Source organism: Strongylocentrotus purpuratus, unplaced genomic scaffold (genome assembly GCF_000002235.5).
Source record: "Strongylocentrotus purpuratus isolate Spur 01 unplaced genomic scaffold, Spur_5.0 spur5_scaffold_19, whole genome shotgun sequence".
Lineage (NCBI taxonomy): Eukaryota > Metazoa > Echinodermata > Echinoidea > Camarodonta > Strongylocentrotidae > Strongylocentrotus > Strongylocentrotus purpuratus.
The window spans coordinates 13,027,171-13,053,397 of record NW_022145604.1 but is presented as its reverse complement, the minus strand read 5'-3'; the positions used below and the strand labels follow the sequence as shown (position 1 = coordinate 13,053,397).

The 26,227-nt window shown below is 37.4% G+C and overlaps 1 protein-coding gene across 1 annotated transcript in view; it reads left to right on the top strand.

Moving 5' to 3' along the window:
* Positions 1-274: 274 nt before the first annotated feature.
* LOC765039 overlaps positions 275-26,227 on the top strand; it is a 28,216-nt gene continuing 2,263 nt past the window's right edge. Inside the window, exons 1-2 of the mRNA XM_001201921.4 lie at positions 275-720; positions 8,322-8,387. Coding sequence (XP_001201921.2) covers positions 526-720; positions 8,322-8,387 — 261 coding nt within the window. The 5' untranslated portion in view covers positions 275-525. The remainder of the gene's footprint in view (positions 721-8,321; positions 8,388-26,227) is intronic.

The window sequence follows — 26,227 nt, the reverse complement described above, 5'->3', positions numbered from 1 at the left end:
TATATCATCCACTCGTATCTAGTAAAATATAAATTGGGGAGCTCCGCCCCCTCCCCCTAGAAAACGTTATTTCGCCCTTATATTATTGACTGTACGTCTACGGTAGATGTACGTATGCATAGCAAAAGCAGGCGCCACTAAAATAAAACGTACGACTCAAATAGCTCTACATGCTGCGCCCTATAGCTTGCACTGTTCGAGTACGAATGCGCTGAAGACCCGCCACATATACAGGCCCAACGATCGCATAGCATATATTGCGTAGCGCTTCGCCGTACATTATGTATAATGTATACAGGGATACAGCTAGCTAGTCGTCAAGCGACCTACCAGCAACCAAAGCAAACGATGAATTTTTGTCTTCCACGCAAAAATCAAGTGCTTTCCCTATAAGCTATATTAACTTCGATGTAGGTATTCGTGTATGCAGCGTCTTGGAACTAGGCACCATCAACGCTGACAGATCATCATCCCCTCAATTTACAGGACCGGAGAAATTGTGTAAATTCAACCTCGAAATCACGCATGAAATTCTTCAGCATGAGTTCTACCCCGAACGCTAAGCCAGCCGTAGCCGCAACTCCTGCGCTCTACTTGTTGTATAGACTGCATGAATTCAAGCAGCGGTGTAAAGATAGACGGACAGGACAGACAGTCAGTATACCCCCGAAAGAGAGACAAATAACAGAGAGGGATCTACAAATTCTGAATAGAAAAATAGTGAGTAGACTATTAAATTGATACATTATTACAATTCACTACAAATTATTAACATTTTTTTGCAAGTATTTCATTTACCATCATCATCATCATTCAATCAATGCATTGAAATTGTTCCAGTTATCTATCTGCATGTACATGTATGTTGATCTAGATCTGTTTTGTCTTTGAAGTTTTACGAGTTTTTTCAATGTTGATCTAGATTTGCTTTGTCTTTGAAGTTTTACAAGTTTTTTCAATGTTGATCTAGATCTGTTTTGTCTTTGAAGTTTTACGAGTTTTTTCAATGTTGATCTAGATCTGTTTTGTCTTTGAAGTTGTAAGAGTTTTTTTCAGTGCATCCTCATCATGCATCATTCTTGCAAATTTAACTTTTCAGCAGAAACAAAATCTTTAATCCACTTTTTAGCTGTCACAACAGATGTGAAGGTATATATGGTTTGCAACCTTGTCATTGCACTATTGGCCCTTTTCAAAGGCTTAAGCAAGATATTTCTCTACATTTAACGTCCTATCCGAGGGACAGAGTGTTTTCCACTTAACGTAGCCTGCGTGTAGGAAAGAAGGGGGAGGGGCACGTTAACACACAATGCATGGTGGGATTCGAACCCGAGATCTTTGGTTCGACAGGCAGACGCTTTACCACTGAACCAACTCGCCTCCTCTAGACAGGCTTGACTGTTAGCCTACTGTGAGTTGTGGCATTTGATTGGCTGTGAGCAAATTCGTCATAGAAATGTGACATATGTTATTGATCAGTTGTATGAAACAATAGGCTGATGACAAGGGTCTGCAAAGCCCCAGAGACATTGTGCTAATCCATTGTAATAATTGCTATAGCCCTCATAAATAAAAAAAAAAAACAAGTATCAAGGGTTCTATTATATCAGCCTAGATCATTATTTATGGATTTTTCAAATAGGTACAGGCTGTGTTTTCTTTCTGTTTCTGTGTGCATGAAAATATTGCAGTTATCTTTTGTCACACTTCTAAAGCTTGTGCCTGATTTAAAGTTTGATTCCAAATTGTCTGCCAAATAAGAAACATCAGGGACGATATGATATTGTATTGGCGCCGTTGTTCTTTTGGATTTGGAAGGGCGCAACATTTTTCAAGTTTAGGCTCTCAAATACATGTACTAAAAAACATGCATAGCTGGGATTATTTCGCCATTTGGAATTTTTGTAGACCATATTGATATTAAGTTTTTTTCCCCCTGATTTCTTCGGATCATTTTTCATCGATCAGCGTTCGGAAGTTATCATTCAATTTATGTAGATCGGCCAGCGATCGGCCAGCGATCGGCCCCCGATTCAATTAATCGGTTACAGGGTTTTCAAAATATGACTCTAGACTCCTAGACTAGAGTTTGAATTTCATTATTTTTTAAAAGCTGTGCATTCGTGCATCAAACTGTAGACCATGGATGCATGTGCCAGTGCAATAATGGAATGATTGATAATTTGATAGTTGCAGTACATGTAGGCACGTGCCCTCCATGATACATCTGTACATACATGTTGTAATGATAGAGGATGTAACAAGGATACAGACAGTGCCAGGCACTTGATTTATCCAAGCACTTTCCTTGATTGGTAGAATATCAATTACAAGACATGCAATCTTTTTTTGGGGGGTGCAAGCCAAAAATTTTCTGTACACAAATTGAAATTACTCCCACGAAGCGTAACATTCAAAGCTATTGTCCTAATGGCCGACTGATGAATATTACTGATAAGTCTGGAGAGCGGAGGTACATGCAGAGCTGCCAACTAGTACGGATTTTCCGTAATTGGTACGGAAATTAACGACCATTACGGAATGTTGTCTCAAATTACGGATTTAAATTTTTTTTTTTTTTTTTTTTTTTTTTTTTTTTTTTTAATGAATTAAATATGATTTATCGTAGCGAGTGCTGTGAATAGGAGCCATTTTTCATGATAAACTGTGTTGTGATGACCTGAAATTCAATACTTAACATCTTTGTGTGAGTAAAATCACCAAAAATTTCAGATAATCATGCGTCCGCGCAGTGTTGGCGTGTCGTTTTTTTAGATTCATAGCGCCGCATAAGAAATTACTGATTTATACCCCAAATTACTGATTTTGAGCCTTGTGATTACTGATTTTCTGTTCTGGAGGTTGGCAGCTCTGTACATGTAGTATGTACGGTATCTGTTTCTAGTTCATTATGACCATAGAGCTACAATGTACATGTGTGTATGGCAGGTTCAAATCCCGCTAGTTCCAAGTTTTCAATTACAAGAACAAGTACATGTACAGTGATATTTATTTACTTAGTGCATATAAAAAAAAGAAAATCATTACAAAAGACAGAAAATATCTGTATAGTATAGTGTACATGTATCTGACATAAGATCTATGAAGGAATAGTTAACCCATTTCTATTTTAAACAAAAGAAGATTTGGAATTGAAAGTGTTTCGAAAATGCGCAATTTACCAACATTTTTGACAAGACAATGTTGCCAAACACTTGCATACAGTATATGTGTGCACTGTGGAAGTTCATGGTGCATGTTTTCACAAAATGCCCCTTTATCAGGTAGTTCTAAGGGCAAAGTATTAACAGTCAAGTCTGTAAAAAAGTGAGTATCATGCATGCATAGTTACATACCATGATAATATTGATTAACATATTTTATTGTGTGTGATACTCCAATGTTTGCTTATAAATATGAAGCATGATGATGACGAATGTGATGGTTTCTTGTTTAGCACTGGTCTCCCATTTCTGCTGGGCTCTCATGGTGCTTGCTCTGCAATGTCCCACAAATTCAAATTTTTGATTAATGAGAATGTAAAACGTATTTAGTCTTTGTTAGCATTATTATCCTTGGGATAATAAAGCTGGGATAAGAATGGTTTTGAGGGCAAAAATAAAAAGGGCAAATGTAAACTGGGCAATGCAACTTTAGGGATGAGGGAATAAGAATAATGTAGGATATCAATGTATATCTTACATGAACTAACTTATTTCTGTGTTACAGTATAACATCATGTACACTCAAGAACCACATCTATGTAAACTATTTAAACCCCAAAATATTACCCATACCAATCAAGTTTTGGAATTTTCAGTCACTACAGTGTTTGTGAATATTGACTTGTCCCGGTTTAGGTTTTCTTGATAATGTGACAAATCTTACATGTACATCTAACAGTATTTGTCAAAGGCCGTCATTCAACCAGTCCACCTTTTATTCTTGAGTTATTAAAAACACATCCATTTTTTACATTTTTTTAAACAAAGGATGTGAATAATTGTAATAATAAATAATAGTTCGTCCTTATATAGCGCATTTCAGGACCACAGGCCCTCTCAACGCGCTTTACAGATACTATTACCCCGGTCATCGGATTCATGCTTACTCGCACACAAGGTATGCACATTCTCCACTCCCTGGGGAGCATTCCAACCAGTCGCCATTTTACAAGCGCCATTGCTAATCAAACCACATTAGCTTTCGCTAATTTACATGTACATGTACCTGTGTAGTTGTTGAGTGTACATTGTTGGATACAGAAATGTGAAATGCACTTACACTTATCTACCATGGTGTACAGTATATGTGGAGAAAGCTTTACTCATACAGTGGATGCATACAATGTAGTTTGCATGCATTGTGCCACATAATAGTGTCAACCGGAGTACCTGCCAACTATTTATGTACCATACACATGTAATTGGACTAGCTTGTTGCAGGCCGGAGACACTCTCCCAACTGCAAGGTAGAGCAGCATTGACTACTGTTAAATGAGCCGTGGCATCACCCATGCGCATCCATTATGGCCAACCATTAGAACGAATGACAGTCGAGGTACATGCTCAAGTCACTGCACTTGTAGCTGCATGTACATGGTCATAATGTGCAATAATAGGCCTGTTTAATTTATATGGTAATTCATTTGTGTCGTCTCGTCAGCGCTCTGTTCAGGTAGGGGCCACGGTTAACGCGACCCCTGGGATGGAGTTTCACACAGCCCTGGAAATTCTAGGATGCTACAGCTGTGTATGGAAAGTTGGAAACCGATTATTCACCCCTTGAACTCGTCAGCTTGCCTGTGAAGAGACAGAAGGGCGTTCAAATCTGCGAGACGGTTAATGCCTTTCTCGCGCTGAGTCCTGATCGGCTCTAACATGTAGACAAGCATGTGTATTATGCAGAGTATAGTCTTTCGTATCCATCGCATGATACATAATTACGTACAGATCCCAGAATTATGAAGCCTTAGTATAGATACACTGTCGCTCATAAAGGTGGAATATTTTTATTTAACTTCAATTTATGGAATTATTTAAAAAATACTTTAAAAATAATAAATCTAGATAATAGTATACATTCTCAGATTTTATTGAATAATAATTTGCCAATGTTTGTTTTGGGTGACTGCTAAAGCATGTGTATGCTACTATGCTAATCAACTAGGGGACCTACGCCCTTAAGTCATAAATGACAGTAATGAGGATTAATGCCCCACAAAAGGGCACTAATATAGCACATCGACACGGTTTTGATCCTGGGGCCTCACAGTTTCGAGGCCATTGCTTTGTCACTGAACCATGACTACGCAGCGGGGGCTATAGGGTAGGGGGCAGTTTCCATAAATAAAATAAAAAACAGAAAATGCAATAAATTTTCAATAATTTATTACATTTTACCCAGGTTCCCAACATATAAAAATCTTCTGTGTGCCCATGCCTTGAGCTGTAATGCATGGCCGTCCACAGGATTTTTTTATGTTGGGGACCGGGGTAAAATGCAATAAATTATTGAAAAATTATTGCATTTTCTGTGGTTTTTTTTATTTAATAGAAACTGCTCCCTACCCTAGCCCCCGCTGCGTACAGTCATTGTTCAGTGACAAAACAATGGCCTCGTAACTGTGAGGCCCCAGGATCAAAACCGTGTTGATGTGCTATATTAGTGCCCTTTTGTGGGGCATTAATCCTCATTACTGTCATTTATGACTAGAGGACGTAGGTCCCCTAGTTAATAAGCATAGTAGCATACACATGCTTTAGCAGTCCCGCAAAACACACATTGGCAAATCATTATTCAATACATTCTGAGAATGTATACTATTATCTAGATCTATTATTTTTAAATAATTTTTAAAATAATTCCATAAATTGGGGTAAAACTAAAATATTCCACCTATATGAGCGACAGTGTATATATCCAGGGGACAGTGACACAACGACGTAACTCCATTTTGGCCATTTTGAGAAAAATTGGTTTATGTGTCACTGAGCTTTTTGGCCTTATGGAGTTAAGTGTATGTTTCACTAGCCATTGACTTCGATGGGGTGTTGGGTAGAGTAAAGTCTTTGTGTTTCCTGGAAAGCCCACATTTTCTGAATATTTTGATATCAAATACTCATTTAATTAGCAAAATATGGAGTTACGTCTTTGTGTCACTTAACCCTGGATATGCAGTAAATAGATTACAAAAATTGATATGGAAAATAGTAGAACTCACTATCTGATTTTAGAAGAATTGGCAATATGGTTATGAGTTTGTCATGCCATATTCCTTCACTTTCATCAGTCGCTCCCCCTGGACATTATTTTCTCATGAGTTTACCAAGGCTACCACGCTTCATGTTCATAAAATAAGCATGTGATTATAGTGTCTCTGGTTAAAGGCATATGCAAATCGTCATCTAGGGGACAAAATTAGAAATATATGCGACATCAAAGTGTACAGTATGATGAATAGCGAGTGAGTGAGTGAGAGACATTTGACAAATTTGCCTTATGTGTCGTACTAAACAAAGAAGATCAAGCCCCTTCTTAGCGTTATTGGAATGTACCGGTATGTTTGGATTGATGTACATTGAATGTCCGTGTTCTCTCTTCCTTGCCTTGCCAATTTGCATTTGGTGCAATGCTAGTGGCGGAAAGTAGAGGATCTTCTAAATGGAGCCTGTATCCCTAATTGAATTGAAGTCTTGAGTGCATGAAACCATGAGGTGTAATCTATGAGATTGGGTGTGCAGCTTCCCAAAGATATAGCTGCATTTGAACTGCAAATGGAACGCCCTGCATGAAATGTAGCCCATATGCCACTAATGGTAGAGGTAGACTTGTTATGAAAATATATTGATTTTGGACGGCCTGTCCAATTTGGTCTTCCCCACGGTGACCTTTTGTTTCAAACGTGATCTGGCAACCCGATCCGCAAGGCTCCGGTCTCTGTGAGCAAATACTCGGGGATCAAGAATATTAGCCGGGATGAAAATCCGCTACAGATATTGTGGCTGATGCACATGTACACGTCATGCCGTGACGTGAGCGTGCGGCAGGCAGGGTTTGGTTACATCCAGTGGTACGACAACGCCAGCTTTCAGATGACCACTCACACCTAATACTTGAGATACTTCCATTTTGAAACGAGTATCGAGTTGTCTTGACCGTATGTAGTTCGAAAGCATCAGTGATAACACGTACAAAAGCTCTGAGTGGTAAAGCTCTAGATCGAAAGCCCCAAATGAGCTCAGGAAAAAGCAGGCAGAGAAGAGAGAGAGTAAATAATGAATAAATACTTCAAATTTCCACAAGGAAATGTCACCTTAATGAACAGTATCTGATAGAAAATAGAGTAGAAAAAGGGCTGCCTTGCTCAAAAATATCTTTTAAAATAGAAACATTAATTGAAATGTTTTCTTGTGCATAGGAGAAGCGACCTGAATATATGGATACTTGTAAATATGAAGAAAATTGTAGGTCTATTATGAAGGTGTTTTGGAATTATCAAAACTCTGAAAGATTGAGTTTAATATATATCTAAAATACAAAACAACTGCACACAAATGTAGTTTACTCCCTTAAATCTGGAAATATACACAAACATGCGGCATACTCTAAATATGGATGTAATTAAAAACAAACAATCGCTTTCATGTCAATGCTGTCATATTTCAATTCATTGCTGCTTTTGCAAACTCACATACATCCATTCTTGTAATTTACCCTACACTCTGTCTGTGCATTCAATAGTCAGTTCGTAAGAAACGGTGCGACAGATCATTAATTCTGCCACATATAAATTAAGAGAATGCTAACAAATTATATTTGTCTGATCATACTCGACCTTCTCTTTGAGGGACGCCAACTGATGAATTCTGTCTCATGAACATTGTTATTTAGTTGAATGAAATGCAATTATGATACAATTGCATGTTTGCAAAGACTTGAGAATTCGGCTCAAGGGCGATTTTATTATCCTATATTGCATACTGCATAGAAGTCATGTTTGGATGACATCATAAGTCATTTTGATTTTCGCACGATTTAGTACATGACGGATGCAAAGTACAAGCCAAGAAGCAGTAATTCTGCGTGCCTGAATATCTGAATATAATGTACTGTACACCTGCATGTAACTAGCTACATGTAAATGTTGGATTCATTGTGTGAACTTTCAAAAAGAATGGGTGAAATTTGAAGTGCACTTTGAATGACAGGACATGTTTGATGACAAGGATACACTAACAATGTGCATGTTTGTACAAACTCCATTTTGATGATAATGTGTTTATCTCAATTAATACTCTTTTATGTCTATCTCCTTACAGGATAAATTACTTCGTAAACTAGACAAGATTGACACAACCGAACCTTCCCCTACCAAAGATGAAGAGGTAAGAGTAGTAATTTCCAAAAAAATATATGACATTAAAAAAACACCTTAAAATGGTAATAGTGTCCTGTGGCTCTCTGCCATTTTATGAAACAAGTAATACTCCTCATATGTACTGCATGTACCATAGTACCTTGTCAACTCTTCTTCCTTCTTCCTAATTCCTCCATTCCTAGCTTATATGTTTTTTCCTGATATTGCTTAATATTTCCTTTAAAGATTGAGTTCATAAGTCGTTAATATATTTGATTATGTAAGATGATGGAAAGCGCTGAGAAACATAATTCATTTTTATTATCATAGGTTTGTGCAATAGCACACCCAGTACCTTTAAAACGGTGCAAACACAGAGATGATTCCGATCGTAACTTGTGTGGATAGTTATTATTATATTTTTGATCAATGAAATCCTGTTCAGTGATTGGTCAACAGAGCATCACGTGATCCAACATAACATTGCTATGATGTAACCGTGACGTCATCCATGGTATAGTGCACTATACCATAGCACTATACCATGGATGACGTCATAGATATGCGATCGATCAAGATCAATGTGCTATCGGTTGCGGGCGCGTTATGTCCGTCTGCACTGCTCTCACCAGCCAGAGCACCTGCACTATACACAACTTCAGTGACATTATTATTAATATTTAATAAATAAGGTTGGTTTGAAAAATATAAAACAAATAAATCATGCACTATTTCAAGCCACTAGTGAAATTATGGATTCCTCGGTGACAGAAAATAGTGCTATTCCTGCCACCTCGATCCATAATTTCAACCAGAGGGTCGTTCCATGTCATATCACCCAAAAAATCTGAAATACCGGACGGTTAAACGTTTGACTACAGCACTCTGATGTGATGAAATGCACACTGATTGAAAAAATATGCATTCGACACCCGTTTTAATTCTGGATTTTTAAACTAAAATTGGATTGAATCTATTTAGATACAAATTATTCAATTTGTACGTGATTCATGGATCCACACTTGTCTACATTTCATATTAACAACACCTAGCTTTGTGCATACAAATGAATCAACACATTTAATAGCTTCAGAATAGTCTGCACTTACTACGCAACATTTGCCTCAGATAATACCAGTATTAAACACATGTGAGTTAATCTCAGCTGATATGTGCTTTGAGCATGGCATTTTTGCTAATAACAACAAGGTACTCTTGTTTAAGCTTAATGATGCATGCACTTTAGTAAAACAAAAGAAGTATAATGATGAATTTCAAATGAGAGGAAAAATAGCATATGGTATATATATGACTGGCTCTCAGCCAATGATTCAATTAGGATTCAACAGGCCATTGCTATCAAAGTCGAGATTACCTCCGGCGTATCTACATCGTAACTCAGCCGGATTTTGGGAAACTTTGTAGCATGTGTCATTGTACACTGTAGATCCTTGTGTATTATGCAGTAAGTAGCCATGAGACGGCTTCAAAGCACCCGCCTAATTCTTCTCTCTATCCTGAAAATGAACGGTTGTCAAGGCTAGATATTAGTGCTAATGTGAGACGTCATAGCTGTGCTTAATGAGGAAGAAGATATCACACTGCATACATGTACCTGGATGCAAGGTTTAGATGTCTGTCCCCTGTCTTAACTTGTTGTTTCATATACCCGGTATGATTGAACCGTCCGGGCATTAAGAAGTCCAAAATGACACCTACCTATTCCTATATTTATTCAAAGCAACCGGCCTTCTTCTCTCTATCCTGAAAATGAACGGTTGTCAAGGCTAGATATTAGGGCTAATGTGAGACGTCATAGCTGTGCTTAATGAGGAAGAAGATATCACACTGCATACATGTACCTGGATGCAAGGCTTATCTGTCCCTTGTCTAAACTTATCGTTTCACTATACCCGGTATGAACCGTCTGGGCATTAAGAAGTCCAAAATGGCACCTACCTATTCCTATATTTATTCAAAGCAACCGGCCTTCTTCTCTCTATCCTGAAAATGAACGGTTGTCGAGGCTAGATGTTAGTGCTAATGTGAGACGTCATAGCTGTGCTTAATGAGAAGGAAGATATCACACTGCATACATGTACCTGGATGCAAGGTTTAGATGTCTGTCCCCTGTCTTAACTTGTTGTTTCGTATACCCGGTATGATTAAACATCCAGACATTAAGAAGTCCAAAATGGCACCTATTCCTATTTCCTATATTTATTCAAAGCAACCGACCTTCTTCTTTCCGTTCTGAAAATGAACGGTTGTCAAGGCTAGATATTAGTGCTAATGTGAGACGTCATAGCTGTGCTTAATGAGGAATAAGATATCACACTGCATACACTGTACATACATGTATACCTGGATACAATTACAAGACTTAGATGTAATGTCTATCCCTAGTCGTTTCGTATACTCGGAATGTCCAAAAATCCAAAGGGCACCTATTCATGTAGTTTTTATGGTTTGATGGCAGCATTTGTCATGCTTATGGGCTTGGTGGAATGTTTTTCTTGGTATTAATGACCAATGTCAGATCATATGATCTCCTTTTTTTCATCTCATTGACATTTGAACCGTTATACTTGTCTGTCTTTAGATTTAAAACATGATTTTCTAGCAGGATTCTAACTGGTTGTACCCTGTAGTTTCATCTTATATGAACATCCAGACATTAGGGATTCTGAAAATAATGTTGATGGCAGTAACAGTCATGTTATAGGCTTAGTAATGACCAGGGTATTAGGCTTACTTTCCTTTAATTTGTATCATTGACATTTGAACTAATGTTATTTTCCCCATTAGATTTAAAACTGTTTAAACCATCAAATCCTTAATTTTCTGTGGCAGGGTTCAAAACAGCAACAAATGTAATGTTCTTTGTAACCGGCCTTCAAAGTTCAAAGTGAGATGAGATTTGATTCCTAGTACATGTATTAAAGCATGAGTTATCAACCCATTGCCTAGTATGGTGACTGTGTTGTTTGGACTGGCTCATCCATGGTAACCATATAAGGGAATGAGAGAATTAATAGTCAAATTGTTAGATATCTTTCAGCTATTCACTTTAGAATAAAAAGGTGTGTAACACGGGTTGCTGAACAGGGGTCTGAGGGGTCGGGCTGGAGCCCCTCTGCTTTTTTAGTAGACAGTTATCATACTGTTGCATTGCAATAAAACAAGGCTTGAACGCATGCTCAGCCTGCCGCCCCCCTCCCTTTAAAAAAATACCGGCCCACTCCTGTGTAACCAGTACATACAAATGTATTATGCCTACATTTTCATGTACAGTGTATGCTTACACATGGACGTTACTATGTATGGGTAAAGGGTTTATGTTTCTGAAATATTCCATCTGATATTATCATTTCCAAAAAAAATTGTTGCAAAAATGGCCCTTTTACATTACATCTGCAGCAGAAATGTCCTGTAAAACGCCCGACCAGCGGATATTTTGTTTTTGCATTTAAAGTTTTGAAAGTGTTTTCTTTCCATCTCGAAATGTCATCTTGGACTGTATGTATATATACCCAATGGTCAAGTTTCTCTTTGCATGTGACTGCCAAGCCACCATGCAGGCAGGCTCTTACGATGCCCAGTGCTATGACTATATATCAGCCATTATACATGCCGACCAGGGCGCTGAAATGTTAATACTGCAGCACTGTGTTTGGGAACGTTGTGTTTGGTTTGGTGTAAAACAAACACTCGCACCTGCTCCGGTCTCAAACAATATCACTGCCGAGAGAGAATATGCAATGAAATATGCCGACTGATATATACATATAACTATATCTATTGATTTCTTCCCTTGTCTGCCTCCCTTCCGTGCTTTTAGCAGCTCTATGACACGGTACACATTGAAACGTAGCACAGCTGTGCTTCCGGAGGGAACTTTAAACAAAGCCAGGAATGTGAAGAAAAAAATCTTTTGGACGGAGGTCATATTAAGTGTGAAATATTGAAGGAATATTTTCCGAAAGCAACAACAGGATGATAACATGTTTTTGGATGTGTCAGTTAAAAAATGACAGTTGATTACATAATCGGTTAATTAATCACTATTTCACAAGGTGTGTCCTCATCAGCTCGAGATTACCAAATAGCCTGCTATTTCTGATTTTGGAAATAATCCCGAAGTTACAAATTCGCGTCTTCATCAGCTCGAGACTCGACCTTGAAACTTGAAACTCGAGCTCGAGATATCTTGCTCAGCATTCGCACACAGTGCGAGTCTTCGGGCTGGTGAAGACGCACCGGACAAATAGCAGGATATTTTGCAAACTAGCCCAAGATGTCTTGGGATGATTATCTCAACCAAATATCCCGCTACTTGCAACTTTGGGCTGATCAAGACGCAAATTAACTGGATAATTTTCGATCGGGATAGTTGAAATAGCGGGCTATTTGGCAATCTCGAGATAATGAGGACAGGCCTACAGTTATCCCTTTCAGGACTAGAATTTATCAAGGGCTAACTTGATCAGCTTTTTCTGCCAAAGTAGCAACACTGTTGTTTTATTTTTATTGCAAGATTATCTTAATTTTTATTTGTTTAAAATTTATTTCCACATGTGGGGTAGATTACCCTTTCAACTTAAGTTGGTTTTTAAAGTTTTTAGAAAGTCATGTGCATGTATATGAGGTACACTGTAAATATACATTTACAGAATGTATATGTATTATAATGAAAGGGTCATTGGGGATATATTTAACAAAATGCCTATTTATTTGCATGGAAATTTATCGAGCCAATGTTGTCAAACCACGAAATGTTGGAGGTATGCGATGTGCAGCATTCAAAACTGATCCACTACACATGTAATGTAGATGTAGAAAAAATTATAGTTAAGAAATATAATACGGGCAGACACCCTGGGTGAACTTAGTTCTCAGTAATATGAAATTTGAGAGAACAAGTCATATTGGAAATGGCATATCCAGAGCCTTGCCTCAGGAGGGACGACACCTGACATATCAGCTTACCTTGTGTGTGATCCATTTAAAGGGCCTTGGTTTGCATAAGTGGGGAGGGGGAGGGGGGCTGGAGGGTAGGAGTACATGTACATGTATCACTTAAAGCCCACTGCTCTTCTTATAGCTACTTGCGCCCTCTGTATATAGCAAACAATGCCTAATCGGTGACCATTGGTCCCACATGGTCCCCTTTTTCTTATGTTAATTGAGAGCTGATTCGATGAGATAACCACCTGTCAGTGACCATGAAGGGAGGTCTAATCCCTCCTGGCCAAACTAGTGCAGAGGGGCTTTCAAATGACATATTTTGGAAGAAAAAGACTAAAAAGTAGCCTCTTTTCCATTTACAGAAATCTTTCAGGAGGGGGGAATCACTCCTTGCCCCCTCCTTCAAATACATGTATATGCTAGTGCATGTTGGCCTATATACATACACTGTATAAAGACCTCGCAACAAATGTGTGATCAGCCCCGCAGGTTGTAATTTGAAAACAGTTGAATGTGAAATACATCATGCGGAAAATTGGGGTTGGCTTGAAATGACTGTTGCTGTCTTTAAAATAGCTCATTCATATTAAAGATAACTGGAGTGAAAACTTAATAAACATGCACACCTGCGCATCTTCATCAGTCATACTTGGGAAAGAGGCCTGAAGGACGACCATGTTTAACTCTTTATATGCCACACGGGTAATCTCCCTGTGCCACATTGTATTCATCATGGGAGAGGTATACTACAAGCTTAAAGATTGTTTTATTGATTCCAGTGCAAGATTTATCAATGCATGTGTTCCAAAGGTTGTCATGAAGCTAATGATTTTAAGACTGGAATTGGGCAAGTTTGCAAAGAAATTGTGTTGCACAAAGTAATCTTTCCATTGGTGCCTATTGTTTTGTGCAAAATTGCACATGCGGCAATCGATCAACCATGCATAGTGGCGAAGAAAGCAACCAAAGTGATAACTATTCTTAGATCCACCTCAACTTTTTTAAAGCAACTTGTTCATCTTTGGTAATAACATACATAAAATGAGCTGTAAAGGGTACATGAGCATTTTTCTACATCAATAACCCACTTCTTGTAATGGCCAAAATTAAACTGATTGAATCTTTGCGCAGCATAAAACGTACGACCATTCGGTACAATGGTCTGAAAAATCAGACTATTACTTACTGGCTCTATAGCTCCTAAGTCGATTCAACAACTAATAGTCGTTATTTTCCCACTTAAAGACATTTTCAAGCCCCCCCCCCCCCCTTTTTTTTAGGGAAGTTCCAAATTAGTATTGTCTTTCAAATGCCGTTGGAATCTAAACTTTTTATTTTTTTGGCCTGCAAATGCGACATAGTACCTTTAAATGTGTTTCTTCTTGGAACCTGTTTTAAAATTAAAGATAATCTTGAGTTCTGGTAAAAAAAAGAAAATGAATTCTCACAGAATCAAACGAAACTTACACTGAATGTTCAAGATTACAAATAACTGTCATGTGCCAAACAATTTTGGAAGAAAATGTATACTGGCTGAGTAATGAGCATAGAAAGATAAGGAAATCAGGGTAGTACTAGCCCCGACACCATATGTGTTGTCCCATATACATCTTTCTGTGTAAGTGATTGTTACTTTACCAAGACTCTGCCAAATTTATGATGATTTTGATGACTCCAGAACCTTGCATTACACACCATTAAATATGATCAACTTTTCTGATCCATTCCATACCTTTTCTTTCACAATGCAATCGCATTACCAGAACTCAAGTTTATCTTTAAGACTGGAATTGGTCAAGTTTGATAAGAAATTGTGTTGCACAAAGTAATCTTTCCATTGGTGCCTATTGTTTTGTGCAAAATTGCTCATGCGGCAATCGATCAACCATGCATAGTGGCGAAAAAAGCAACCAAAGTGATAACTATTCTTAGATCCACCTCAACTTTTTTAAAGCAACTTGTTCATCTTTGGTAATAACATACATAAAATGAGCTGTAAAGGATACATGAGCATTTGTCTACATCAATAACCCACTTCTTGTAATGGCCAAAATTAAACTGATTGAATCTTTGCGCAGCATAAAACGTACGACCATTCGGTACAATGGTCTGAAAAATCAGACTATTACTTACTGGCTCTATAGCTCCTAAGTCGATTCAACAACTAATAGTCGTTATTTTCCCACTTAAAGACATTTTCAAGCCCCCCCCCCCTTTTTTTTAGGGAAGTTCCAAATTAGTATTGTCTTTCAAATGCCGTTGGAATCTAAACTTTTTATTTTTTTGGCCTGCAAATGCGACATAGTACCTTTAAATGTGTTTCTTCTTGGAACCTGTTTTAAAATTAAAGATAATCTTGAGTTCTGGTAAAAAAAAGAAAATGAATTCTCACAGAATCAAACGAAACTTACACTGAATGTTCAAGATTACAAATAAATGTCATGTGCCAAACAATTTTGGAAGAAAATGTATACTGGCTGAGTAATGAGCATAGAAAGATAAGGAAATCAGGGTAGTACTAGCCCCGACACCATATGTGTTGTCCCATATACATCTTTCTGTGTAAGTGATTGTTACTTTACCAAGACTCTGCCAAATTTATGATGATTTTGATGACTCCAGAACCTTGCATTACACACCATTAAATATGATCAACTTTTCTGATCCATTCCATACCTTTTCTTTCACAATGCAATCGCATTACCAGAACTCAAGTTTATCTTTAAGACTGGAATTGGTCAAGTTTGATAAGAAATTGTGTTGCACAAAGTAATCTTTCCATTGGTGCCTATTGTTTTGTGCAAAATTGCTCATGCGGCAATCGATCAACCATGCATAGTGGCGAAAAAAGCAACCAAAGTGATAACTATTCTTAGATCCACCTCAACTTTTTTAAAGCAACTTGTTCATCTTTGGTAATAACATACATAAAATGAGCTGTAAAGGATACATGAGCATTTGTCTACATCAATAACCCACTTCTTGTAATGGCCAAAATTAAACTGATTGAATCTTTGCGCAGCATAAAACGTACGACCATTCGGTACAATGGTCTGAAAAATCAGACTATTACTTACTGGCTCTATAGCTCCTAAGTCGATTCAACAACTAATAGTCGTTATTTTCCCACTTAAAGACATTTTCAAGCCCCCCCCCCCCCTTTTTTTTAGGGAAGTTCCAAATTAGTATTGTCTTTCAAATGCCGTTGGAATCTAAACTTTTTATTTTTTTGGCCTGCAAATGCGACATAGTACCTTTAAATGTGTTTCTTCTTGGAACCTGTTTTAAAATTAAAGATAATCTTGAGTTCTGGTAAAAAAAAAGAAAATGAATTCTCACAGAATCAAACGAAACTTACACTGAATGTTCAAGATTACAAATAAATGTCATGTGCCAAACAATTTTGGAAGAAAATGTATACTGGCTGAGTAATGAGCATAGAAAGATAAGGAAATCAGGGTAGTACTAGCCCCGACACCATATGTGTTGTCCCATATACATCTTTCTGTGTAAGTGATTGTTACTTTACCAAGACTCTGCCAAATTTATGATGATTTTGATGACTCCAGAACCTTGCATTACACACCATTAAATATGATCAACTTTTCTGATCCATTCCATACCTTTTCTTTCACAATGCAATCGCATTACCAGAACTCAAGTTTATCTTTAAGACTGGAATTGGTCAAGTTTGATAAGAAATTGTGTTGCACAAAGTAATCTTTCCATTGGTGCCTATTGTTTTGTGCAAAATTGCTCATGCGGCAATCGATCAACCATGCATAGTGGCGAAAAAAGCAACCAAAGTGATAACTATTCTTAGATCCACCTCAACTTTTTTAAAGCAACTTGTTCATCTTTGGTAATAACATACATAAAATGAGCTGTAAAGGATACATGAGCATTTGTCTACATCAATAACCCACTTCTTGTAATGGCCAAAATTAAACTGATTGAATCTTTGCGCAGCATAAAACGTACGACCATTCGGTACAATGGTCTGAAAAATCAGACTATTACTTACTGGCTCTATAGCTCCTAAGTCGATTCAACAACTAATAGTCGTTATTTTCCCACTTAAAGACATTTTCAAGCCCCCCCCCCCCTTTTTTTTAGGGAAGTTCCAAATTAGTATTGTCTTTCAAATGCCGTTGGAATCTAAACTTTTTATTTTTTTGGCCTGCAAATGCGACATAGTACCTTTAAATGTGTTTCTTCTTGGAACCTGTTTTAAAATTAAAGATAATCTTGAGTTCTGGTAAAAAAAAGAAAATGAATTCTCACAGAATCAAACGAAACTTACACTGAATGTTCAAGATTACAAATAAATGTCATGTGCCAAACAATTTTGGAAGAAAATGTATACTGGCTGAGTAATGAGCATAGAAAGATAAGGAAATCAGGGTAGTACTAGCCCCGACACCATATGTGTTGTCCCATATACATCTTTCTGTGTAAGTGATTGTTACTTTACCAAGACTCTGCCAAATTTATGATGATTTTGATGACTCCAGAACCTTGCATTACACACCATTAAATATGATCAACTTTTCTGATCCATTCCATACCTTTTCTTTCACAATGCAATCGCATTACCAGAACTCAAGTTTATCTTTAAGACTGGAATTGGTCAAGTTTGATAAGAAATTGTGTTGCACAAAGTAATCTTTCCATTGGTGCCTATTGTTTTGTGCAAAATTGCTCATGCGGCAATCGATCAACCATGCATAGTGGCGAAAAAAGCAACCAAAGTGATAACTATTCTTAGATCCACCTCAACTTTTTTAAAGCAACTTGTTCATCTTTGGTAATAACATACATAAAATGAGCTGTAAAGGATACATGAGCATTTGTCTACATCAATAACCCACTTCTTGTAATGGCCAAAATTAAACTGATTGAATCTTTGCGCAGCATAAAACGTACGACCATTCGGTACAATGGTCTGAAAAATCAGACTATTACTTACTGGCTCTATAGCTCCTAAGTCGATTCAACAACTAATAGTCGTTATTTTCCCACTTAAAGACATTTTCAAGCCCCCCCCCCCCTTTTTTTTAGGGAAGTTCCAAATTAGTATTGTCTTTCAAATGCCGTTGGAATCTAAACTTTTTATTTTTTTGGCCTGCAAATGCGACATAGTACCTTTAAATGTGTTTCTTCTTGGAACCTGTTTTAAAATTAAAGATAATCTTGAGTTCTGGTAAAAAAAAGAAAATGAATTCTCACAGAATCAAACGAAACTTACACTGAATGTTCAAGATTACAAATAAATGTCATGTGCCAAACAATTTTGGAAGAAAATGTATACTGGCTGAGTAATGAGCATAGAAAGATAAGGAAATCAGGGTAGTACTAGCCCCGACACCATATGTGTTGTCCCATATACATCTTTCTGTGTAAGTGATTGTTACTTTACCAAGACTCTGCCAAATTTATGATGATTTTGATGACTCCAGAACCTTGCATTACACACCATTAAATATGATCAACTTTTCTGATCCATTCCATACCTTTTCTTTCACAATGCAATCGCATTACCAGAACTCAAGTTTATCTTTAAGACTGGAATTGGTCAAGTTTGATAAGAAATTGTGTTGCACAAAGTAATCTTTCCATTGGTGCCTATTGTTTTGTGCAAAATTGCTCATGCGGCAATCGATCAACCATGCATAGTGGCGAAAAAAGCAACCAAAGTGATAACTATTCTTAGATCCACCTCAACTTTTTTAAAGCAACTTGTTCATCTTTGGTAATAACATACATAAAATGAGCTGTAAAGGATACATGAGCATTTGTCTACATCAATAACCCACTTCTTGTAATGGCCAAAATTAAACTGATTGAATCTTTGCGCAGCATAAAACGTACGACCATTCGGTACAATGGTCTGAAAAATCAGACTATTACTTACTGGCTCTATAGCTCCTAAGTCGATTCAACAACTAATAGTCGTTATTTTCCCACTTAAAGACATTTTCAAGCCCCCCCCCCCCTTTTTTTTAGGGAAGTTCCAAATTAGTATTGTCTTTCAAATGCCGTTGGAATCTAAACTTTTTATTTTTTTGGCCTGCAAATGCGACATAGTACCTTTAAATGTGTTTCTTCTTGGAACCTGTTTTAAAATTAAAGATAATCTTGAGTTCTGGTAAAAAAAAGAAAATGAATTCTCACAGAATCAAACGAAACTTACACTGAATGTTCAAGATTACAAATAAATGTCATGTGCCAAACAATTTTGGAAGAAAATGTATACTGGCTGAGTAATGAGCATAGAAAGATAAGGAAATCAGGGTAGTACTAGCCCCGACACCATATGTGTTGTCCCATATACATCTTTCTGTGTAAGTGATTGTTACTTTACCAAGACTCTGCCAAATTTATGATGATTTTGATGACTCCAGAACCTTGCATTACACACCATTAAATATGATCAACTTTTCTGATCCATTCCATACCTTTTCTTTCACAATGCAATCGCATTACCAGAACTCAAGTTTATCTTTAAGACTGGAATTGGTCAAGTTTGATAAGAAATTGTGTTGCACAAAGTAATCTTTCCATTGTTGCCTATTGTTTTGTGCAAAATTGCACATGCGGCAATCGATCAACCATGCATAGTGGCGAAGAAAGCAACCAAAGTGATAACTATTCTTAGATCCACCTCAACTTTTTTAAAGCAACTTGTTCATCTTTGGTAATAACATACATAAAATGAGCTGTAAAGGATACATGAGCATTTTTCTACATCAATAACCCACTTCTTGTAATGGCCAAAATTGAACTGATTGAATCTTTGCGCAGCATAAAACATACGACCATTCGGTACAATGGTCTGAAAAATCAGACTATTACTTACTGGCTCTATAGCTCCTAAGTCGATTCAACAACTAATACCGGTAGTCGTTATTTTCCCACTTAAAGACATTTTCAAGCCCCCCCCCCCCTTTTTTTTTAGGGAAGTTCCAAATTAGTATTGTCTTTCAAATGCCGTTGGAATCTAAACTTTTTATTTTTTTGGCCTGCAAATGCGACATAGTACCTTTAAATGTGTTTCTTCTTGGAACCTGTTTTAAAATTAAAGATAATCTTGAGTTCTGGTAAAAAAAAGAAAATGAATTCTCACAGAATCAAACGAAACTTACACTGAATGTTCAAGATTACAAATAAATGTCATGTGCCAAACAATTTTGGAAGAAAATGTATACTGGCTGAGTAATGAGCATAGAAAGATAAGGAAATCAGGGTAGTACTAGCCCCGACACCATATGTGTTGTCCCATATACATCTTTCTGTGTAAGTGATTGTTACCTTACCAAGACTCTGCCAAATTTATGATGATTTTGATGACTCCAGAACCTTGCATTACACACCATTAAATATGATCAACTTTTCTGATCCATTCCATACCTTTTCTTTCACAATGCAATCGCATTACCAGAACTCAAGTTTATCTTTAAGACTGGAATTGGTCAAGTTTGATAAGAAATTGTGTTGCACAAAGTAATCTTTCCATTGGTGCCTATTGTTTTGTGCAAAATTGCACATGCGGCAATCGATCAACCATGCATAGTGGCGAAGAAAGCAACCAAAGTGATAACTATTCTTAGATCCACCTCAACTTTTTTAAAGCAACTTGTTCATCTTTGGTAATAACATACATAAAATGAGCTGTAAAGGGTACATGAGCATTTGTCTACATCAATAACCCACTTCTTGTAATGGCCAAAATTAAACTGATTGAATCTTTGCGCAGCATAAAACGTACGACCATTCGGTACAATGGTCTGAAAAATCAGACTATTACTTACTGGCTCCTAAGCTCCTAAGTCGATTCAACAACTAATAGTTGTTATTTTCCCACTTAAAGACATTTTCAAGCCCCCCCCCCCCCCTCCCCCTTTTTTAGGGAAGTTCCAAATTAGTATTGTCTTTCGAATGCCGTTGAAATTTAACCTTTTTATTTTTTGGCCTGCAAATGGGACATAGTACCTTTAAATGTGTTTCTTCTTGGAACCTGTTTTAAAAGTAAACTTAATTGTCTGTTCAGAGGCAGAAAGGCATCAAACTCTGTGTTAAAGACATTTACACATTGTATAACAGTCAACCCCCCTCTGGCTCCAAACATGCAATATGAAAGACCAGGGGGTGTTTCACAAAGATCCTAAGTAGAACTTAACACTAAGTTGGACTTAAAAATTATGGACAGCCATTTTAGCCTTAAAATGAAATATATTCAAAAGCAGAAATTCAAGTATTTTAGACTTTTTTTTATAAATTCCACATCAAGAACATGAAATCTCCTTGATGATAGAAATATGAATGATTTGAATCAACATTTTATGCCTTTCAAAATAACTTTTACAAAATATTTTCAAAGATGCTAACGGCTTTCCATAATTTTTAAGTCCAACTTAGAGATAAGTTCAACTTGGAATCTTTGTGAAACACCCCCCAGATGGACGTTTCACAAAACTTGTCATCAGTGACAAATGACAGTTTTTGTTATAAGCTACTGAAATCCTTGCTTCTGATTGGTTATCAACAGATTTGTCACTGATTTTTGTCATTTGTCATTGAAAAAAGGCTTTGTGAAACAGGTCCCAGCTCCTAATACATGTAAAGGCTCTATACTTGGCCTCCATCAAGTGGTCTTTATATTCAGGTTTGCTCTAGGCTAATACAATTTCAAGGTGTAATAATAATAATAATAATGATAAAGTATTCATAGCGTTTAATAAATTTCAATAAAAATGATCAAATCTCCATTTTGGCCATCAGCAAACCATCTTCGTCTTGAAACCTTGCTAAGCTATCTAAGGTAGATATCAAAATACTTTTTTAGTAGAATTCTCTATATAATTATATGCAATTAACTTTTCAATATGATTGTGTGTTATTAATGACTTTAAATGTTATATGGATTAAATGATGAAGATAATATTAAAGTTTCGTTTGGCTAGTAAAAAGGAAACTGGTATGAAGCCTGTTTAATATTGTCTCATATTATTTCACTCATATCTTTTTTATGCAAGTTGAATGATTTATTCAGCGCAATTATGTTGATCTTCTTTTAATGATTCTGATGGAGTTTTTTGATGGAACTATCTGACAAGAATTTGATATCTAGACCTTTGCTCACCTCTGTCTGGGTCATTCCATAAAGTTGGGGCAAAAAAAATTGACGGTGTCCATGTAACATAGGTATGAGATCTTCTACTACCCATGGAAGATGAAACTATTATGCAATGAATATTTATAGAAGTGCCCTGCCAGAATCGTTCCTGGTTCAGTTGCTTTTCTTCAAAATCTTTGCTTAATACACATTTCTCTTTTTATCAGCGTTACATAGACACCATATTCATAGAACATTACATAAACTTTGGGTCCATAATATTGATTCACCATGAAGCTTGAGTACTTTTGAAGATAGTTGGCGATGCTTTTTATGCAAAACTCAAAATTGAGCAAACATTGTTACAGTTGATAGGAGACATAGTTTCTCACTTCTGGTATGTCACAAAAATTCCCCCAAAACTTTACAGATGTTACAATGCAGATACATCATGTACAGCTCTTTGGATATTTTGACATGCATTTTAGAATTTACATCATTATCAATATCTACATCCTTTTCACCTGATGTTTACTTCTCTTTCCAGGAAAAATGTTTCAGTAGCAGAGATATATTACTATGACTGTCTTGCTCTTATGTTGGCCAATATGATTCATATGAGTTCAGTGGGGTGGGTGTAAGAGAAGAGACCTCATTATAATTTATGTAGGCTATACCACCTTAAATATTTGCATATTAATGTAAGAACTAACTACATATAATGCTAATAATAATAATAATGGTGGTGGCTTTTTATAATGTACAGCGCTCATGTCCGTCATGCTGTGATGCTCCTGCCACTTGAACATTATTACCCCGGTCACAGCCAAGCGACCAGCATCCCAGGGCCCCGTTTCATTAAACTTATTATTAATAACAGTTTTACAAGCAGCATCTAACAGTTTTACTGTTGTAAGATTCTGAAATCGAGGCATTTGATTGACTGAGGACCAATTTGACATAGAAATTTAGCATTTGTTAGTAATAACAAGTTTTTTATAATAATATTAATAATAATAATAATAATAATAGCCTAATAGTCCACTCCAAATTTTATTAAAACGAAACGGAAATTCTTTTTGCCCAATTGATCGTGAGCCCGGCAGCCACTGAGCAGCGCCAGATCGACGTTGCTCTATCCCTTATTGTTGAACGCCAAACAGGGTAGCAACAACTCCCATCTTTTAACGTCTTTTGGTATGACGCGGCCGGGGTTCGAACCCACGACCTCCCGGTTGTGAGGCGGACGCTCTACTGACTGAGCCAAAAAATAAACGAGCTCCCAGGTACCTATGTACACCTGGATGGAGGATGCCAATTGTGGATTTGTGTCTTGCTAAAGGATGTCAGTGGCTGGCTGAGAATCAAAGGGAAAGGGATCCCTTATTGTTGAACGCCAAACAGGGTAGCAACAACTCCCATCTTTTAATGTCTTTTGGTATGACGTGGCCGGGGTTCGAACCCACGACCTCCCGGTTGTGAGGCGGACGCTCTACTGACTGAGCCAAAAAATAAACGAGCTCCCAGGTACCTATGTACACCTGGATGGAGGATGCTGAATGTGGATAAGTGTCTTGCTAAAGGATGTCAGTGGCTGGCTGAGAATCAAACCCTGAACCTATTGGCTGAAAGTCAATTCAATGAACAATTATACCACAAAACCTCTAAGGTATTCTTTTGAAAGGGGTTACTGCTCTGTCCTCAAATTTCAGAGAGTAACATGAAAATTACTGAAATTGTGATGGTATTTCCATCATCAGGAGGTCCTTCAATCCTCACTGTTACTGCTGGCAAAAACATTAAAGCCATGTCATTTTTCTGGCAGAAGATTGAATTCTGTTGCAACACTGCTTTATCTATTCATAACATAATGCTACCAATGCAATATATGGGTGGAGAGTAGCAAAATTAGATGAATGTCTTGCCAAAGGATACTAGTGCCACACCAGGGCTTGAATCCATGTTGCTCGCATATCCAGCCAAATATTTAATCCAATCCACTACACATCCACCTCAACAAAAGAATTGATATCTACTGAGTATCTAAGAATTTATTACTATTTGTTCATTTTTGTATTCTGCACATTCATTAGGGCAACTTCTAAATCAATGTTTTACATAGAGCATTCTTAACAGGTGTTTCTACCATGTTCTGCAAACTCAAGTTTAATGATGCATGCACATCCGGGATGAATGATGCATCGGCCAAGCCCAAAAGATGATGATTTTTTTTCTTCTTTTCAACACGGTGTTAGCATTGGAAATACGTATACTGTATCTTACATTATCAAATCTAGAGAGGATGTAGGCGCCGACAACAGCGCAAGTTTAGATTGATGAAAGGATTTTGCTCTTTTTCATTTACATGTATGTATGTATGTATGTACCCTTTCAATTTTTTGTCATTGTACCTGGACGAATTCTACCGTGTACCGAGTCAATATGACATGTTTTATTCATGACATGAGCAGCCAGCATCCTTTGGAAGGCAACAAATAATACAGTTGCCATGACAGCAGTGTGCATGTTGCAAACTCCTCTTGGAGTTTGGCAAGAGCCCTGCAAATTGATTCATGTGTTGACCAACCGTGAAGAATACTAGATTATGGTGTTTCGTCATCATTGCTGTGAGGCAGAGGAAGGGGGAGAGGGAGAGACAGAGACAGTGACATATTCATAGAGAAGAGATGGGAAGAGAGACAAAGAGAGAGAGAGAGAGACGGAGGAAGAGGGAGAGGGAGATACAGAGAAAGACAGAGAGAGACAGAGAGACAGACATACACACACACACACACATATATTCAGATATCAGATAATGGAAGACAGAGAGAGGAAGAAAGACAGAGAGAGAGAGACAGAGAGACAGAAAAAGAGACAGACATACAAACAGATATTCAGAGACAGAGACAAAAAGAAAGTGGGAGCAAGGAAACAGGGAGAGCAAGATGAGAAGAGAGAAAGCTATACATTGGATTTAATAGAGATCAAGACAAAGAAGAGAGAGAGAGAGAGAGAGAGAGGTGGGGGGAGGGTGAAAAGGATATGAAAGCAGTAAGATCCAAGAAAGAGAGAACAAGAGAGAGAGAGAGAGAGAAAGAATGTGGGCTGATGGATAGAGAGAGGGCTTGATAGAAAAGAGAGATGAGAGTGGAATAAAGAAGAGAGATAGCAAGAGACAGACAGAGAGAGAGAGAGAAAGGGGGAGAACGGGAGAGATAGAGGACAGGAGACGAAGACAGGGAGCAAAATGTAGATATAGAGAGAGTGAAATAGTTTACATCTATGAGAGAGAGATGGAAAGTTATCAAGATGAGAGATCATTTCTGAAGGTGGGAGAGAGAGAGAGACATAAAAGTTCTGTGCGAGGGAGAGAGGGAGAGCTAGGATATCATACTCATAATGCATTCATTCCATCAATTTCTTGTGACGGAATGACCGCATCCTTCATTTAAACTACTCCCTAAAGACATCACACATGCTTTTAGATTGGATGCCATGAGAGATTAATTTCCCTATAACATCAGAAGCCCATTAAAGTTCATCACCATCTCAATTATTTGGGCGCGACCTATTTCAGAAAGCAACGTGGAATACATAAGGCCTGTTTTCATCAGACCAAAGTTGCAAAATAACCCGCTGTTTTCAGGCCCTAGATATATTCCTGAAGCTCGAAATTGCGTCTTCACCAGACTGATACGCTCATCACAAACTAACTCAGACGGGCGCAGGGTTAAACAGGTTGTTGGAAACAAGTCCAAGAGTTCTCTGGATATTTTCTCAACCAA